This window comes from Rhinatrema bivittatum, chromosome 10 (genome assembly GCF_901001135.1).
Source record: "Rhinatrema bivittatum chromosome 10, aRhiBiv1.1, whole genome shotgun sequence".
Lineage (NCBI taxonomy): Eukaryota > Metazoa > Chordata > Amphibia > Gymnophiona > Rhinatrematidae > Rhinatrema > Rhinatrema bivittatum.
In genome coordinates, this window is record NC_042624.1 from 28,773,004 (window position 1) to 28,793,165 (window position 20,162).

Consider the following 20,162-nt stretch of genomic DNA (forward strand, 5'->3'; position numbering starts at 1 on the left):
AGTCCAAATCTACCCTGATGTGGCTCGTGCCACTCAGGCTAGGAGGAGGACTTTTTTGGCCTTAAAACCAAAAGTAGTGGCACTAGGTGCTACATTTTTTCTAAAATTTCCGTGTTTATGTCTGTTAAATTACAAAGGAAAGAAATTTGTATTTTCAGATCCAATGCAATTGGAAGTTTTTCTTTCAGACAAGGATCTAACTTCTGTATCTGAGACAGAGGCCAAGTAAAAAGAGAAACTTCTCATACCTGTATTTATTTTTCTGTTGGATTATAATTTTCCTTATGATAATTATTGCTTTCCCCAATTATAGGTTAATTGGAGTGTAATATTGAAAGTTTCTATGTTAATTAATATTTCTTAATATGCATATGTAAATTACATATGGTTATTGTTACATGTCTCCATTATTTCTTGATTTCATAGTGTAAAACTGTTGAAAATGTAATAAAATACAAATTAAAAAAAAAAAAAAAAGGCAGATGAAATTTAACGTGGATAAGTAAAGTTTAGTTAGTAAAGGTGTAAGAACATAAGAACATAAGAACATGCCATACTGGGTCAGACCAAGGGTCCATCAAGCCCAGCATCCTGTTTCCAACAGTGGCCAATCCATAGAAACATAGAAACATAGAAACATAGAAATGACGGCAGAAGAAGACCAAACGGCCCATCCAGTCTGCCCAGCAAGCTTCACACATTTCTTTCTCTCATACTTATCATTTTCTCTTAACTCTTGGTTCTATTTCCCTTCCACCCCCACCATTAATGCAGAGAGCAGTGATGGATCTGCATCCAAGTGAAATACCCAGCTTGATTAGTTAGGGGTAGTAGGGGTAGCAACTGCTGCAATAAGCAAGCCACACCCATGTTTATTCCCTTTACCCAGACTATGTCATACAGCCCCTATTGGTTGTTTTTCTTCTCTCCTGCCGTTGAAGCGGAGAGCCATGCTGGTTATGCATTGAAAGTGAAGTATCAGGCCCTTTTGGTTTAGGGTAGTAACCGCCGTAACAAGCCAGCTACTCCCTGCTTTGTGAGTGCGAATCCTTTTTTTTTTTTTTTCTTCTCCCCTGCAGTTGAAGCTATTCTGGATATGCGTGAAGCCTCAGCTTTTCTTATTCCCCTGCTGTTGAAGCAGAGAGCTATGCTGGAAATGCTTGATGTATCAGCCTCTCCCATGCCATGAAGCAGAGAGCCATGCTGGATATGCATCGAAAGCGAAGTATCAGGCACATTTGGTTTGGGGTAGTAACCGCCGTAATAAGCCAGCTACTCCCCGCTTTGTGAGTGCGAACCCTCTTTTCTTCTCCCCTGCCGTTGAAGCAGAGAACTATGCTGTATATGCTTGGAAAGTGAAGTATTAGGCTTATTTGGTTTGGGGTAGTAACCGCCGTAACAAGCCAGCTACTCCCCTCTTTGTGATAGCAAATCCTTTTTTCCACATTTCCTCTTGCCGTTGAAGCTTAGAGCGATGTTGGAGTCACAGTAAGCATCTGCATGTTTATTTAATAAGGGTATTGTCTCCGGGCAGTAGCCATCTTTCTGGTGAGCCACCCACTCTATATTGGCGGTCTCTTGACTTTATGGATCCACAGTGTTTATCCCACGCCCCTTTGAAGTCCCTCACAGTTCTGGTCTTCACCACTTCCTCCGGAAGGGCATTCCAGGCATCCACCACCCTCTCCGTGAAGAAATACTTCCTGACATTGGTTCTGAATCTTCCTCCCTGGAGCTTCAAATCGTGACCCCTGGTTCTGCTGATTTTCTTCCTATGGAAAAGGTTTGTCGTTGTCTTTGGATCATTAAAACCTTTCAAGTATCTGAAAGTCTGTATCATATCACCTCTGCTCCTCCTCTCCTCCAGGGTGTACATATTTAGATTCTTCAATCTCTCCTCGTACGTCATCCGATGAAGATCCTCCACCTTCCTGGTCGCCCTTCTCTGTACCGCTTCCATCTTGTCTTTGTCTTTTTGAAGATACGGTCTCCAGAACTGAACACAGTACTCCAGGTGAGGCCTCGCCAAGGACCTGTACAGGGGAATAATCACTTCCCTTTTCTTACTCGATATTCCTCTCTCTATGCAGCCCAGCATTCTTCTGGCTTTAGCTATCGCCTTGTCGCATTGTTTCGCAGACTTCATATCATTAGATACTATCACCCCAAGGTCCCTCTCCTGCTCCGTGCACATCAGCCTTCCCCCCCCCCATCGAATACAGTTCATTCGGATTTCCACTCCCCATATGCATGACTTTGCATTTCTTTGCATTGAATCTCAGCTGCCATGTCTTCGACCACTCTTCCAGTTTCCTTAGATCCCGTCTCATTCTCTCCACTCCTTCCGGCGTGTCCACTCTGTTGCAGATCTTAGTGTCATCCGCAAAAAGACAAACCTTACCTTCAATCCCGTCCGCAATGTTGCTCACAAAGATATTGAACAGGACCGGTCCCAACACCGATCCTTGCGGTACACCACTTATAACCGCTCTCTCCTCAGAGAAGGTTCCATTTACCATCACACATTGTCTTCTGTCCGTCAACCAATTTGCAATCCAAGTCACCACATCGGCACTCACTCCCAAGCTTCTCGTTTTATTCACCAGTCTCCTGTGCGGAACCGTATCAAAAGCTTTGCTGAAATCCAAGTATATGATATCAAGTGCTCTTCCTTGATCCAATTCCTTGGTTACCCAGTCAAAAAAGTCAATCAGATTTGTCTGACAGGATCTTCCCCTGGTGAATCCATGTTGCCTCTGGTCCATCGATTCTCCGGACTGTAGATTGTTCACTATTCTCTCTTTCAGCAGTGACTCCATTACTTTTCCCACCACCGAAGTGAGGCTAACTGGTCTGTAGTTTCCAGCCTCCTCCCTGTTGCCACTCTTGTGAAGCGGGACCACCACCGCTCTTCTCCAATCACTCGGCACCACCCCCGTTTCTAGGGATCTATTGAACAGGTCACACAGTGGAGCCGCCAGAACATCTCTGAGCTCCCTCAATATCCTTGGATGAATACCATCAGGCCCCATGGCTTTGTCCACTTTCAGGTTCTTTAGCTCTTCCCACACATTTTCTACTGTGAAAGGATTTTCATCTATTCCACTTCCCTCCAGTTTCTTGTTGTGTAGATATGGTCCTTCTCCAGGGTCTTCTTTAGTGAACACAGAGCTGAAGTATTCGTTTAATATTTCTGCCATTTCTTCGTCACTCTCCACACATTGATCATTACCACCTTTCAATTTTGCTATACCACTTTGGACCTTTCTCTTTTCGCTGATGTATCTGAAAAATGTTTTGTCACCATTTTTTATCTCCTTGGCAATCCTCTCTTCCGCTTGACTTTTTGCCAACTTGATTAATTTCTTTGTCTCCCTCAGCTGATTCAAATATGCTTCTTTGTGCTCCTCCCTTTGGGATCTTTTATATATCTTGAATGCTGTTCTTTTAGCTTTAATTTTGTCAGCCACCTCCTTTGAGAACCAGATAGGTTTCAGTTTCCTTTTGCTTTTCTTTACATTTCTAACATATAGAGCAGTTGCCTTGGTGATTGCTCCTTTTAGATTGGTCCACTGCTGATCCACATCTCTCTCGTTCTCCCATCCTTTTAGTTCTTCCTCCAGGTACTTACCCATTTCCTCAAAGTCTGTGTTTTTGAACTGTAAAACTCGGGTCTTTGTGGTTCTTTTCCCTATTCTTTTATTGATATTAAACCATACCGTTTGATGGTCACTGCTGCTGAGGTGGGCTCCCACCTGGACATCTGAGACATTATCTGCATTAGTGAGCACTAAGTCGAGTATAGCTCCTTCTCTCGTGGGTTCCAACACCATTTGTTTGAACAAAGATACTTGCATGGCATCCACTATCGCTCTACTATTTTTAGTTTCTGCAGATGGGATTTTCCAGTCTACATCTGGCATATTAAAGTCACCTACGATCACCACTTCTCCCTTCTTACCTATCTTATGGATGTCTTCAACCAGCTCTCTGTCCAGCTCTTCCTTTTGGTTTGGAGGCCTGTAAACCACTCCAATATAAATGGATGCTCCGTCATCTTTTTTTAGGTCGAGCCATAGAGCTTCTTCCTTACCCCAACTTCCTTGTAGCTCAGTTGCTTGGATGTTTTGTCTGACATAAAGAGCCACACCTCCCCCTTTTCTATCCTTTCTGTCCTTCCTTAACAAGTTGTAGCCTGGTATTGTTGTATCCCATTCATGAGATTCTGTGAACCATGTTTCTGTTATAGCAACAATGTCTAATTCTGCCTCAGCCATTAGGGCCTGCAGATCTGGGATTTTATTTCCCAAACTATGAGCATTTGTGGTCATTACCTTCCAGGTACTCTCTTTAAGGTTATTGCGTTTCCTGGACTCCTTATAAGATATTAGTTGAGATTTGTTATTCACTTCACTCTTTCTTTTTGTAGTTGTGCCACTGTTGACAGTGTTGGCAAGTACCCAAAAACTAAGTCTATTCCATGTTACCATTGCTAATGGCAGTGGCTATTTTCTAAGTGAACTTAATAGCAGGTAATGGACTTCTCCTCCAAGAACTTATCCAATCCTTTTTTAAACACAGCTATACTAACTGCACTAACCACATCCTCTGGCAACAAATTCCAGAGTTTAATTGTGCGTTGAGTAAAAAAGAACTTTCTCCGATTAGTTTTAAATGTGCCCCATGCTAACTTCATGGAGTGCCCCCTAGTCTTTCTACTATCCGAAAGAGTAAATAACCGATTCACATCTAACCGTTCTAGACCTCTCATGATTTTAAACATCTCTATCATATCCCCCCTCAGTCTTCTCTTCTCCAAGCTGAAAAGTCCTAACCTCTTTAGTCTTTCCTCATAGGGGAGTTGTTCCATTCCCCTTATCATTTTGGTTTCCCTTCTCTGTACCTTCTCCATCGCAATTATATCTTTTTTGAGATGTGGCGACCAGAATTGTACACAGTATTCAAGGTGCGTTCTCACCAAGGAGCGATACAGAGGCATTATGACATTTTCCGTTTTATTCACCATTCCCTTTCTAATAATTCCCAACATTCTGTTTGCTTTTTTGACTGCCGCAGCACACTGAACCGATGATTTCAATGTGTTATCCACTATGACGCCTAGATCTCTTTCTTGGGTTGTAGCACCTAATATGGAACCCAACATTGTGTAATTATAGCATGGGTTATTTTTCCCTATATGCATCACCTTGCACTTATCCACATTAAATTTCATCTGCCATTTGGATGCCCAATTTTCTAGTCTCACAAGGTCTTCCTGCAATTTATCACAATCTGCTTGTGATTTAACTACTCTGAACAATTTTGTGTCATCTGTAAATTTGATTATCTCACTCGTCGTATTTCTTTCCAGATCATTTATAAATATATTGAAAAGTAAGGGTCCCAATACAGATCCCTGAGGCACTCCACTGTCCACTGCTGTAGGCTCCCATGATTGTGTAACCCTGACTAGGGTCACCAAGCAGTGTAGTAGAAATTTCTGGAGTGCTGCAGCTTTCCAGGTCATTAAGGAGTTTGCTCAGAGGGTTCCTGCTCTCTAAAGGACAGAGTTCTGATGCTGCAGAGCTTGTGAAGGTTACAGGGTTTGAGCACTTTGCAAAGGTCCTTCCTGTTAAGCAGGGGGAAAGGGGAATTCAGGAGATGGTGTCTGAAGAGGAATGAGGTAATGGTTTTTGAGATAAGGTATTGCTTTTCTAGGCCTCAAGTTCGAATGTGTTTGTTTATTTTATATACCGATATTCGTGGTAGCATCATATCGGTTTACAGATACATCATTTCAATGAAATATACAGATGCATAAAATACATTATTATTAATAAGATATACAATGTACACATAAAATGACTAAACTGCATTAAAATAACATAATACAACTATCTTAAAATCCTTAAAAAACATAACAATAAAATAACAGTAAAAGCTTTAGCTTAATACTGCTATATTTTGGTGTTTATCGGTGGATCAAGGTATCAGATTTTGTCATGCGAATGCTTGTTGGGAGTTTAAGGGCTCCTGAGCCAGAAGGGATTGTTTTACTGTTTTGGCAAGCACTTGTAAAAATTCCTACAGCCATCCAGAAGGAGGACCCTGAAGTCAAAGGGGCACTGTCCTTGCTGGGGAAGCTGCTGTTCAGAGTAATCCAGTAATGAGGGCTAGCCGGAGTGGTGAACAGCATACGGTAAATACAATAAACTCACAGTGAGTGCATTCCACCCACAGCACAGCGCACTACCCCATCTGCTTCACCTCTTCATGACAGAAGTTCATATACGCCAGCATAGCCTCATATTGCAATCATGATATTTATAATATAGTTATCACATGCTTTCATTACTACCACCCACAGCACAGCGCACTACCCCATCTGCTTCACCTCTTCATGACAGAAGTTCATGTACGCCAGCATAGCCTCATATTGCAATCATGATATTTATAATATAGTTATCACATGCTTTCATTACTACCACCCACAGCACAGCGCACTACCCCATCTGCTTCACCTCTTCATGACAGAAGTTCATATACGCCAGCATAGCCTCATATTGCAATCATGATATTTATAATATAGTTATCACATGCTTTCATTATTACCAGAGTCAATTTAATGAAGAGGCTGCCTTTTATTTTTTCTATTTTGACCCCTCTCTCAGGTTAGGAACAGAGAAAGTTTATACGGTTGTAAAACATATTTTAAAGCAGTGCCCTGCATGTCTGATGCAGCTTTTGAGGACTCCAAATTCTCCTTCCAGGAGAAAAAAATCAATTCTGTAAATTCCTTTTTGAATTTAGGATTATAAATATCTCCACATACTCATATGATTCACTGACAATGGAAGGCTTGATGTCATGTGCGCAGATAAAAGATTGGTCGGGCCGGCTGACAGTGCACAGGATCTGATCATTTGAGTTTGTCAGTTGTTAATGGAGCTTGAAAGATATTGCATCTGCCTTCTTTAAAGACGCTGTGTTATGGGCTCCACATCATGCAGAGGACCTGGGGAAGCTAGCTCATGGGAAAACGCAGCCACGATCTTCCTATTCTTCTAGAAGAGATGAGTAGTGGCAGGAGAATGGTTTAGGACGTTCTGGGTCAGAGAGTAGTTTTGGTGGTCATGTTGCACTTTATTCACTCAAGCTTTGTTACTAAGAGTTGCAAGATGTAGGGACTGATAGTGCCAGGACTCGGGAGGAACAAATAGGCTGCCTGTCCCTTGTATTACACTGAAAAGGATGTCATCAGGCTCACCCAATGTCTGCTGCTGAGAGAGAGAGGAGATGCACGGAATGAATAGTGGTGGAAGGGGAAAAGAGAGAGAGAAAAGAAATTCAGGACGTGAGAGAGGGGGATGCTGGGCAAGAGTGGGAGGGAAGTTTCAGGAGAGGAGGGGAAGATGGTGTGGAAAGATGCTGAGCAGGGAAGGAGAGAGACAAGGGATGGATGCTGTGTAGGGGTTAGAGGAAACGAATGCTGAGCAGGGTGTGGGGGAAGAAAGAGAGCGAGTGAGTGAGAGAAAGCTGTGCTGGAGCTGCCACTGGTAAGTCAGTGTGTGTCTGGTGGTGAAGGGGGGAGAGTAAATATGAACCTCTGCGCTGGGCACAGAAAAGGCTCATCCTGACACTGGGCACTGACCTTTAAACACTTTTGTTTGTTTCCAGCTCTCTGACCAGAAGGAACAAAATAATCAGTAATCCCCAGCAGAAAAACAGTAGGTAATATTGCCTTTTTACAATTGACTGGTGAAGAGCCACCTTGAATACTGTGTTTAGTTCTGGTGGTTGTACCTCTGTCAGGACATTGAAAGGATGGGAGCTGTTGCCTACCTCTTTTCCTGAATGTCAAGGGGACATCCTCACAGCAAGACTGTTAGCTTTCTGAACAAATCAGTTATCTCTAGAGATTTTACTGTGCCTCTCAAGTACCACTGTAACTCCGAGAAGGCACAAATATCTTCCTCACTAGTGAGAAGTATGGGATCTCCCTCATGAGTGACTCGGGATAGCCCTCATTACTGGATTACTGTAATGCCCTTTTTCTAGGCCTTCCACGTTCACATTCGAAAGTTCTAAAACTAATTCAGAACCCTACTTGATCCCTGGCACTCCCACACAAGAAATATTTCACTTGTGCTGATGTCCGGCTTGTACTGGCTCCCTGTAGAGTGGAGGATCAGGTGTAAGGTTCTCATTACTGTCTGTAAGGCCTTGCACAATTTAACTCCTCCTTGTCTTCAACTTGCTATCTGCTGATATGCTCCCATACATTCCCTCTGCTCCTCATCTCAGCACCTCCTTGAAGTGTCTACGATGAAACATGCTCACCTAGCTTCCCCCAGAGAATGTATGTTTAGTATATCTGGTCCGATCCTATGGAATGAACTGCCAGAGGAGCTCAGAGCTCAAAGCGATCTGCCTAGCTTCAGGAAACATTTTAAAACTCATCTGTTTGCCATAGCTTTCACCAAAAGAAAAATTTGATTGCACTCTAGGACCCTCTAAGCTTAGTTACGCAGCCACTTTATTTCGTTTTGGCTTTTATTGTATTGCATGATGATATGTTTAGGTGTTCATTGCTGTTTGATTGTATTTTATGTGTGTATTTTCTGTTACCCACTAAGACTTGTAGCTCAATGGGTAGAAATTTTATAACTAAGGGCCTCATTTTCCAATATCGCAGTGGTAACGCATGAGGGGGCGTGTCCCATGCAAATAAGGTATTTTCGTGCTGCGGGGAAACATCGCGTGACGCGATGTTTTCGCCATTTGCGGAAATTGATTCGCAAATCGCGAAAACATTGTGCACCGCGATAAAACAATGAAACTGTCCCAAACAGCCTATTCCCACTCTTAGGTGCTGCACACAACATGAGAGAGAGAGAGAGAGAGAGAGAGAGAGAGAGAGAGAGAGAGAGAGAGAGAGAGAGAGAGAGAGAGAGAGAGAGAGAGAGAGAGAGAGAGTTGCTATAGTGCCTATGCCCTAGACAGGTATTTGTATCCCTATCGGAGGGCCACCTAGTAACTCGAGGTGGGGATTAGGTATGAGCGTAGGGGGTTGGGGGCCACTTTCACATTCAACATGAGACATACGGAAAGAACAGTGGTCTCTAGTGAAGATTTGCTGGCCGTCGGAGTGAGGAAACTCACTCCAAGAAGAGATTTGGGCAACGTTCTCTCAACCTAGCTTGTTGTTGCCCAGGTAGAGTGTCCATCAAGCTAGGTTGAGAGAATGTTGCCCAAATCTCTTCTTGGAGTGAGTTTCCTCACTCCGACGGCCAGCAAATCTTCACTAGAGACCACTGTTCTTTCCGTATGTCTCATGTTGAATGTGAAAGTGGCCCCCAACCCCCTACGCTCATATCTAATCCCCACCTCGAGTTACTAGGTGGCCCTCCGATAGGGATACAAATACCTGTCTAGGGCATAGGCACTATAGCAAGTCTCTCTCTCTCTCTCTCTCTCTCTCTCTCTCTCTCTCTCTCTCTCTCTCTCTCTCTCTCTCTCTCTCTCTCTCTCTCTCTCTCTCTCTCTCTCTCTCTCTCTGTCTGCAGCACCTAAGAGTGGAAATAGGCTGTTTGGGACAGTTTTGTGTACTGTGAAGATTCATTGGTTGTTTTATCGCGGTGCACGATGTTTTCGCCATTTCCGCAAATGGCGAAAACATCGCGTGACGCGATGTTTCCCCACTGCACGAAAAATGCCTTATTTGCATGGGACACGCCCCCTCATGCGTTACCACTGCGATATTGGAAAATGAGGCCCTAACTTTGGGAATTAGTATGCTAAATTGGCCTTGTTGAAAATTTACTAGGGCTGAGTCCCTAAAATTAGGCTCCTATGGCCCAATATTCAGTAATATAGCGAGCAGATAAGTTATCTGGATAACTTGTCCTGGATATTCAGGGGGATAAATATCCCCCTGATTAGTTATCTGGCTAACTGGAGCTAGATAACTTTAAACCTAACCAATCAGATTTTGAATATGTCCAGTTGGATGAAAAGTTATCTGTCCATGAGTAGCTGGATAATCTGCCACTTAACCAGATATTTTTTGAGGATATCCAGTTAAGTGGTGCTCCTATAGTTAATGAAGAAAAAAGAGCAAAACACCTAATATAACATCAACAAATACTGCAAAAATGCAAAAAAGTGCAAAATCAATCCATAACTCATTTCAAATGAACTTATCAAGAACTTGGTATCAGATAGTAACAGTGCTCAGAAGAGTAATCCACAGTCTCTTCCTTGCAAGGGGCTGCAAACTGTATCATAAGTAAGCATTTAAGGTTACGTTTTATTTATTTATGTAAAAGTATTTATTTCCCGCACCCTCCGAAGTTCGGGGTGGCTTACAAATAAAAACATACATAATATATACCAGTTCAAACATCACATCTTATATTCGTTTTTATTTGTTAAATCCCATGGACTCCCTTCAACACTGATTTTTAAAATAATTTCTTAATCATTTATATACAAAAAATACTTATCTAATCATAAGCCTGCAAGGCTTTGACGGACTTAATAACCCGTAGAAAAATTAGAGATCACAAAAGTGCTCCCGCTCGAGTGAGGATTCATATAAATAAAAAAAACTAAACCGCAGGCCTCATGGCCTGGTTCCCAAATACCCATCCCCACCACCACTGATCTTTTAAATCCCTGCTGCCAGAACCTCCCCCAGTGAAAGACCGCTAGTGATGCTGCCAACCTTTCCTCCGCTCCGCCCTCCCCAGAGAAGTATGGGCTTCTCTCCCCCTCCCCAAGTGCCTACCCTCTCCTCCTGGCTGCTGGAAGGGCCTGGGGTCACATTGCACTGCGATCCCAGGCCAGCAACAGGGGTTGCGATAGAGGCATGGGGGAGGGGGAACGGGGAAGGATGGCATTATTAGGGTTCTTTCTCTTTTGGAAGGGTAAGGGGGCCCTGGCAGCAGAGATTTAAAAGATTAATGGGGGTGGGTTTATGCGAATCCCACAGTTTAGGGTTTGGGTTTTTGGTTTTTTAACTATAGGAGTGCCAGTCAACTGGACATCTTTCCAAGGTTTCTAGTTACGTAGCAGATTATCTGGCCATTTGCTTCAGAGCGGTTCTAAAGTTATTTGGTTAACTTAGCTGATTTTTAGCTATAATTGGATGTTAGCCAGATAACTTAACTCCTCCCTGAAATGCCCCCAGAATTCTTCCTTTTTTATTTTTATTTTTTATCCAGCTCCATTTAGCTGGATAATAACCTTATCTAGCTAAAATCTAGACAGACAAGTGACTCTTTATTCAAAAACTTTCCATTTAGATGGGTAACTTGTGAGTTATCTCTCTAAAAATGGCTTTGAATATTGACCTCCTTTCACAAGGCTCCTAAGTTTAGGATCTTAAAAAATGGGTGGCTATGGGGGGGGGGGGGGGACTATCAGGGACTATCAGGTGTTTAGCACCGAAATTCAGCACTAGGTTCCTTACTTAGGTGTCTGTATTTAGAAACTTTCAGGTTTTTTTAAATAGCTGCTTCATTGGGAATAATTTTCATTAAGCTGCTTAGTGACAATCATAGCAGACTACGTTGCAGCTTAAAATTCTCCTAAATCCAGTCACATAGATGACTCTCTTCTACCTGCTGGGATAGCTGCATAAGTCTTCCTAACATGCTGAAAATGTGCACGAGCCGGAGAAGTTCCCCTACCTCCCAGACCCAACTCTCTGAATGGCTAAGTATAGTTGTCTGGTGAATACTGGAGGCGATATTTAACTGCTCAGTGATGATAATGTTCCAAAAACTCTAATCTAGTTGTCTAACTCCATAATTAGGTGGATAGATTGTTTTGAAAATCTACTTCTAACTAGAGGCAGCGCTTAGTAGTTAGCACGAAAGGCTGGGAACCAGGAAAGCCAGGGTTCAAAGCCTGCTTCCCCCACTGATACTCCTTGTGACCTGGAGTATGTCACTCTGTCTCCTTCTGTCACTTAAATTGAAAGCTCTTTGAGATATCCTTCTACGTGTTGAAACTCTCAACGCATCTGGAATTCTGGGGTTGCCTTAGCTCCAGATTCACAAACCCCAGTTCGATTGGCAATCCCTGCAGTTGGTACAGTGGGGTCCCAAATGCCAAGCTACTTGTCTCCAGCCAGTGTCTCCCGTGATGCCGGTTTTGAAGCCTACTACGCTTCCTGGTCTGCCTCCCCATTATGTGGAATTCAGCAATGTGTTTTCAAAACAAAAGGCAGACACCTTGCCTCCATTACGTAAGTTCAACTGTCCTATTGAACTACTGCTGGTCACTACGCCTCCCAAAAGCAGAACCTACCCCTTGTCACAGCCTGAGACTCAGGCTATGTCAGAGTACATAAAAGAAAACTTGGAGAAGGGGTTTATTAGACCATCCGATTCGCCCGCAGGAGCGGGGTTCTTCTTTGTGAAGAAAAAGAATGGTGGACTTTGCCCTTGCATTGACTATCGGGGCCTCAACGCTATAATGCATAAGGACCGGTATACGCTACCCCTTATCAGTGAACTTTTCGATCGTCTCGAAGGCGCCAGAGTGTTTTCCAAGTTGGATTTGAGAGGTGCGTATAATCTAGTTCGCATTCAACCTGATGACATCTGGAAGACAGCATTTAATACTAGGGATGGCCATTATGAATACATAGTCATTCTCTTCGGGCTATGTAATACCCCCGCTGTCTTCCAGCGTCTCATGAATGAGATCTTCAGGGACCTCCTGTACAGGTTTGTGTTGTGTCCATCGGTCCTAGATGTCTTCACCCCGTTTGCCTCACCTTATTCACGGCTCCTCCCGCTTACCTGGGCAAGATGGCTACCGCCGCCAGACTCACAGGCTTGCAGACTGATTCAGTAGGGCAGTATGGCCCTCCCCTGGCTTGGCACCCATGGCAGTCACAATGCTTGCCCACACCTTGCTGCAGCCCTGCCTTTATGCCTTTCACTCTTTCATATTTCATCCCATAGATAATGAAAGATCAGTGAAGGTCCTGTTTTGGAAACCTTTCTTGGAATTTTTAAAGAGGCAGGACTGCTTTCTCTGTATCACATATTCCAATATCAGGCTAGGAGAGCTAGCTGGAGGAGCAGCAGCGAGTTAACAGTGGTAGCTTTGCTTGCTCTTCTCATCATAATGCTTTCACACATGCTGCCAGCAGTTTTATAGTTTGCAGAACCGCTGAAAAATGGTGCATTAAACATTATTAAATGAACCAAGCACTTGTTTGCTCATTTGAAACAACTGAAATACCTCCTGTGTTCATTTCTTGCAATTACTAGTGGCCTTTATAAAGAAGAAAAGGGTTGGACTTTTTACTTAGACGAGCTAAGATGGATGAACATTTGAGCTGCAACTTGATGGCACAAAGAATGCAGTTTCCCTTTTGAGCCCATTGAAGGAGATACTGTGCTTGCCACTGAAGAAGATTTCTCCCCAGGGTAGATTTAGAGCAGCTGATAGAACGTGCTTGTGAAGATTCAGGTTGGCCAGAACTTAACTGCCAGATCAGTAATACGTCGCATGGATGCAGTGCAACACCGGTTCACCAACTCAGTACCTTTTAGAACAATGGCAATCTGCCACCATCTGTCTTCAGGGCCAAACTCACTGAACCTAGCCCCCACCCAGCACTTTTTATTTCTGTTTTAAAGAAAATGATCGCTACATGGATGCCTAACTTCCTATGTAGAGTACATCAGTCACAGCTTATCTGTTGAAATGAAAGTGATGACAGCTCTGAGTTACCCCTCTTTTGGCTCTTTCCAGAGGGTAGCAGAAGATACAACTGGCATCAATTTTCTGTCCTCTGATCTGTCAACTATTTTTAGTATACATGGTGGACTACATCAGTATCTCTGTACTGTGCAGGAGAGGAGGGAGGTTCAAATGGGTTTCTATGAGAGAGCTTTTATCACATTGGGGAAACAAGCTATCAGTTGTATTCACATGGACTTGGTTCCTCTAAGGAGCTGGGTATCATCTATGAGAATGATAAGCATCATCACAATCTAAGTATCCAGCTAGTGATGGATATGGTGGCCAAATATCCTAGTTCTATCCATGATACCTGTATATTAAGGTAGAGTCCATTGTGAACATATATAATCAGGATCTTGGAGACAAAGTTCAATTGGGTTAGTGCTGGAATAGAAGTCCTAGGATTTCACATCTAGACTTTCACAACAAGCTTGCTGGATCATCATAGGGTGCAAGAACATCAACCCTAAGGACATTCGCTCTTGCCATCTCATACCTTGCAACAGAGTATGGTGCACCAATCTGAAATTGTCATACAACAAACTTATTGATATTTGGTTACACTTGATAATGCACATCAATTCAGGAACTCTCTGACCAGCACCTTTATCCTGTTTACCCTCATATCTGACAAAGTTGCAACTAGCAAGCTACTGGAGCAGATTTATGGCAATCTAAGCCTGCCACAGTACAATACAGGACTCATCTGCCCTGTTTATTTTGGAATTTACAAGTTGCTACTGTGAGTCAAACTACCCCAACATATTGTATGATAGAGATCCTCTGGCATCACCACCAAACAGATCATACTAGGCTTCAACTTGTCATGCCATCAGTGAGTTTGCTGTGTGATGACTGATATCAGATTGGTGCAAAGTACTCTACTGCAAGGTACAAAATGGAAACAACTAACATCCTTAGGATTAAGACTCTTGCTCCCCAAAAAGCTTTTTGTGAAAGAGCATATCTTGTGCAATCCTATTATTTCTGTTCCAGGACTTATCCAATAGAATTTTGTTTGCAGGATCCCGAGCACACATGTACTCACCCAATGGACTTTGTCTCAAATAGGGGCATCACGGGAAGAACCAGTACATGAGAAGTACATGAGAAGTACATGAGAAGTACATGAGAAGGACCATCTTTACACAACAAGAAACTGGAGGGAAGAGGAATAGATGAAAATCCTTTTACAGAAGAGAATGTATGGGAACAGCTAAAGAACCTGAAAGTGGACAAAGCCATGGGGCCTGATGGGATTCATCCAAGGATACTGAGGGAGCTCAGAGATGTTCTGGCGGGTCCGCTGTGTGACCTGTTCAATAGATCCCTAGAAACAGGAGTGGTACCAAGAGATTGGAGAAGAGCGGTGGTGGTCCCGCTTCACAAGAGTGGGAACAGGGAGGAGGCTGGCAACTACAGACCGGTCAGCCTCACTTCGGTGGTGGGAAAAGTAATGGAGTCACTGTTGAAAGAGAGAATAGTGAACTATCTACAGTCAGGAGAATTAATGGACCAGAGGCAACATGGATTCACCAGGGGAAGATCCTGTCAGACAAATCTGATTGACTTTTTTGACTGGGTAACCAAGGAATTGGATCAAGGAAGAGCGCTCGATGTCATCTACTTGGATTTCAGCAAAGCTTTTGATACGGTTCCGCACAGGAGACTGGTGAATAAAACGAGAAGCTTGGGAGTGAGTGCCGAGGTGGTGACCTGGATTGCAAATTGGTTGACGGACAGAAGACAATGTGTGATGGTAAATGGAACTCTCTCTGAAGAGAGAGCGGTTTTAAGCGGTGTACCACAAGGATCGGTTTTGGGACCGGTCCTGTTCAATATCTTTGTGAGCGACATTGCGGACGGGATAGAAGGTAAGGTTTGTCTTTTTGCGGATGACACTAAGATCTGCAACAGAGTGGACACGCCGGAAGGAGTGGAGAGAATGAGACGGGATCTAAGGAAACTGGAAGAGTGGTGGAAGATATGGCAGCTGAGATTCAATGCCAAGAAGTGCAAAGTCATGCATATGGGGAGTGGAAATCCGAATGAACTGTATTCGATGGGGGGGGAAAGGCTGATGTGCACGGAGCAGGAGAGGGACCTTGGGGTGATGGTGTCTAATGATCTGAAGTCGGCGAAACAATGCGACAAGGCGATAGCTAAAGCCAGAAGAATGCTGGGCTGCATAGAGAGAGGAATATCGAGTAAGAAAAGGGAAGTGATTATTCCCTTGTACAGGTCCTTGGTGAGGCCTCACCTGGAGTACTGTGTTCAGTTCTGGAGACCGTACCTTCAAAAAGACAAAGACAAGATGGAGGCGGTACAGAGAAGGGCGACCAGGAAGGTGGAGGATCTTCATCGGATGACGTATGAGGAGAGATTGAAGAATCTAAATATGTACACCCTGGAGGAAAGGAGGAGCAGAGGTGATATGATACAGACTTTCAGATACTTGAAAGGTGTTAATGATCAAAAGACAACGACAAACCTTTTCCGAAGGAAAAAAATCAGCAGAACCAGGGGTCACGATTTGAAGCTCCAGGGAGGAAGATTCAGAACCAATGTCAGGAAGTATTTCTTCACGGAGAGGGTGGTGGATGCCTGGAATGCCCTTCCGGAGGATGTGGTGAAGACCAGAACTGTGAAGGACTTCAAAGGGGCATGGGATAAACACTGTGGATCCATAAAGTCAAGAGGCTGCCAATGAAGAGTGGGTGACTCGCCAGACTGACGGCTACTGCCTGGAGTCAATACCCTTATTAAATAAACATACACAGGCTTACTGTGACTCCAACATCGCTCTAAGCTTCAACAGCAAGAGGAAATGTGGAAAAAAGGATTCACACTCACAAAGAGGGGAGTAGCTGGCTTGTTACGGCGGTTACTACCCCAAATCAAATAAGCCTGATACTTCACTTTCAATGCATATACAGCATAGTTCTCTGATTCAACGGCAGGGGAGAAGAAAAACTGATACTTCACACATCCAGAAAAGAGGGTTCGCACTCGCAAAGCGGGGAGTAGCTGGCTTGTTACGGCGGTTACTACCCCAAACCAAATGTGCCTGATACTTCACTTTCGATGCACATCCAGCATGGCTCTCTGCTTCAACGGCATGGGAGAAGAAAATCAACCAATAAGGGCTGTATAACATAGTCTGGGTAAAACAAATAAACATGGGTGCAGCTTGCTTATTGCGGCGGCTTCTACCCCTAACTAATCAAGCTAGATATTTCACTTGGATGCAGCTCCATCACTGCTCTCTACATTAAAGGTGGGGGTGGAAGGGAAATAGAACCAAGAGCTAAGAGAAACAGATAAGTATGAGAGAGAAAATTTGCGGGGCAGACTAGATGGGCCATTTGGTCTCCTTCTGCCGTCATTTCTATGTTTCTATGTTTCTATGATAGTCACAGCACACCTAGATGTTCAGACTGATGCTGCTTATAGTTCCAGATGATCTTTTCCTGGCTCCTTTCAGGAAAAAAAGCCCACACAAGTACATTCAATAGCCTCTGTTACACTGGGAGAAATAAGATGTCTCACAGAGGTCCATCTGAACCTATTTCTTCTCCTGATCAGTACAAGATTATTAGATGAGGTTGAATAAGTTCCAAACCAATCAGGGTCTGTGTTCAGGCAGCCTCTGCTGTTGGGCTGTTCATGACAATATAAACTGTGAAGCTTTGGCAAAGTTCACATATTTTTGATGAGTGCCCATTGAGATTAATATATTTTAATATTGGATTTCAAAAACTGCATACTGTATGCTACTGAAGTCACTATGATATGCTTTGATAATTAAAAACTTAAAAACCCAAATGCAACCAATATCATCTATGTACATTCTAAAATTTCATGCATTGCCACTTTGTTTCTGTATTTGTAGTTGAGAATGGCTAGAGCAGAAAATGTATGCGAGCAGTGCATGATGGAGGGTTGGAGGTGATGAGGTAGAGTACAGATGTGCATCAGAAAGGAGTGAGATCTCGAGGTGATCATATCTGATGACCTCAAGGTTATAAAACTGTGTGACAAGGCAGTGGCAATAACTAGAGGAATGCTAAGATACAAAGGGAGCTTCTGCCAATAGAATAAAAGTGATAATGTCTCAGAAATACTATTTCCAGTTCTAGAGACTGCACCTTATAGGAACAGAGAGGAAGCAGTCCAGAGGAGGGCTACAACAATTGTGCAGCATCTCCATCATAAGCCTGAAGGAAAGAGACTGAAGGAATTAAGCATGTGATCTGCTTTAAGGACCAAGGAAAGGCAGAACTTCAAATGGTAATAAATGTATACTGTACAGGAGAAAGAAGAATTATGATAGAGCCATTCAAATACCTCACAAACTATACATAATACATAGGCGGCAAGTAATTTTCAATGGAAAGGAAGTTCTAGAACCAGAGATCATAATATGAAGCTCAAAGGAGGTAGAATCAGGAGTAATCTTAGAAATATTTCTTCTCAGAAAGGATGATAAATGCACTCAACAGCCTCCCAGTAAAGGTAGTGGAGGCAAAAAATGGCAACTGAATTCAAGAAAACGCACAAGATCCTTAGCTGTGAAAAAGTGAAGATAAAGCTGGAGATGAAGCATCATCTACAGTGCTGCAACAGGAAAGTAAACTGGACAGACTAAATAGGCCCTTATAGTCCTTATCTGCCATCCTATTCTGTGCCATATCTAAACTCTCTATCCCGCATATTGTATTAATTAACCAGGGTCTGCTCCACCCATCTGTCTCTCCCTGCCTGTGTGGGTCAGCATTTTTGCTTCTCAGATTCTCTTTTATAGTTCACCCCTTCTCTCCTAATAAAAACAGTGACAGAAAAGCAGCGTCTGTGGTACTTACTGCACAGATAGCCCAGCACAGCCTTGTCCATGGGGTCATTCTGCAGTGCAAACATTGTTTCTTCACGTTGTGAGAGGAGCACTGTTGCTCGTCCACATCTCATCTGCAAAATATTCGCCAGGGGAGGTACTGACCTACCGCCTCTCTCTCAGTATTGCTGCAATAGTTATTTTGGCTCCAAAACTTGGCTCCCAACAGAACTGTCCTTATTTTACAGCGATACGAACATGTTTTCTAGTTTAAGGCAAAATTATATTTTTACTTTTTCATAACTCTATTTTATTTATTCATTCTTCTATTGCATGCCTTATCATCTAGAGTAAACCTCAAAGTGAGTTACAATCAATCAATAAAATAGTGAAATAAAACAGAATCTTTAATCAAGAATGAGCAACAATAATAGGATTTAACAGATTAGCCCAATAAATCCTCCATCTAAAAGATCTGTTCTCCTTCCATGAAGGCTGGATCAAGAACTCAATCAAAATGTTTCTGCATCTAAATGGCAAAGCGGTGATATTTGAAGCTGTATGCGGCTAAATTTGAGCTACTATAATTCTAGCTATATAATTCAGGAGCAGCCAGGAGGTGTTTCAGGGAGGGCCGGAGTTAGCTACATAAGTTAATTGGAGTTAGCTGTTTAACCTATGTGGCTAACTGTGATCACACCATAGGGCTGACCTAAAGTTTGCCAGATATATATGTAGTGCCTCAATCTAAAACAGAACCTATATCTATTTTTGATGATCGATTTTTGAGACCATTTGTGTCCAAAAATTCCATCTTTTATTAGAGGCACATCACATTTTATAAATCTAGTGGGAGACAACAAAGGGGACATTAGTGATTGGCATCTAGTAGCTTCTCTTCGCTTTGTTAATATCTAAGGTTATTGTACCCCCGTTCCATGTAAACCGACATGATATGATTGTATCATGAATGCCGGTATAGAAAAGCACCAAATAAATAAATATGGATATAAATTAATTATACACAATTGTACCACAGATTGAGGCATTCAGATAATTGAGGAAGTATTGGAATCATGTATGAGACATAGGGGCGGATTTTCAGAGCCCTGCTCGCCTAAATCCGCCCAAATCCGGGCGGATTTAGGCGAGCAGGGCCCTGCGCGCCAGTATGCCTACATTCAAAGAGGCCTACCGGCGAGCGCAGACCCCGGGACTCGCGTAAGTCCCGGGGTTTTCGGAGGGGGCGTGTCGGGGGCGGGCCCGGTCGTCGCGGCGTTTTGGGGGCGTGTCGGGAGTGTTTTGGGGGTGGGTCCGGGGGCGTGGTTACGGCCCGGGGCGGACCGGGGGCGTGGCCGCGTCCTCTGTATCCGCCCCCAGGTTGCGTCCCAGCGCGCAGCGGCCCGCTGGCGCGCGGGGATTTACGTCTCCCTCCGGGAGGCGTAAATCCCCCGACAAAGGTAAGGGGGGGGTTAGACAGGGCCGGGCGGGTGGGTTAGGTAGGGGAAGGGAGGGGAAGGTGAGGGGAGGGCAAAATAAAGTTCCCTCCGAGGCCGCTCCGATT

The 20,162-nt window shown here is 43.5% G+C and overlaps 1 protein-coding gene across 1 annotated transcript in view; it reads right to left on the reverse strand.

Moving 5' to 3' along the window:
• Positions 1-18,713, reverse strand: part of LOC115099919 (scavenger receptor cysteine-rich type 1 protein M130-like) — a 152,601-nt gene extending 133,888 nt beyond the window's left edge. Inside the window, exon 1 of the mRNA XM_029617927.1 lies at positions 18,630-18,713. Within this exon, the coding sequence (XP_029473787.1) occupies positions 18,630-18,684 (55 nt within the window). The 5' untranslated portion in view covers positions 18,685-18,713. The remainder of the gene's footprint in view (positions 1-18,629) is intronic.
• Positions 18,714-20,162: the final 1,449 nt, after the last annotated feature.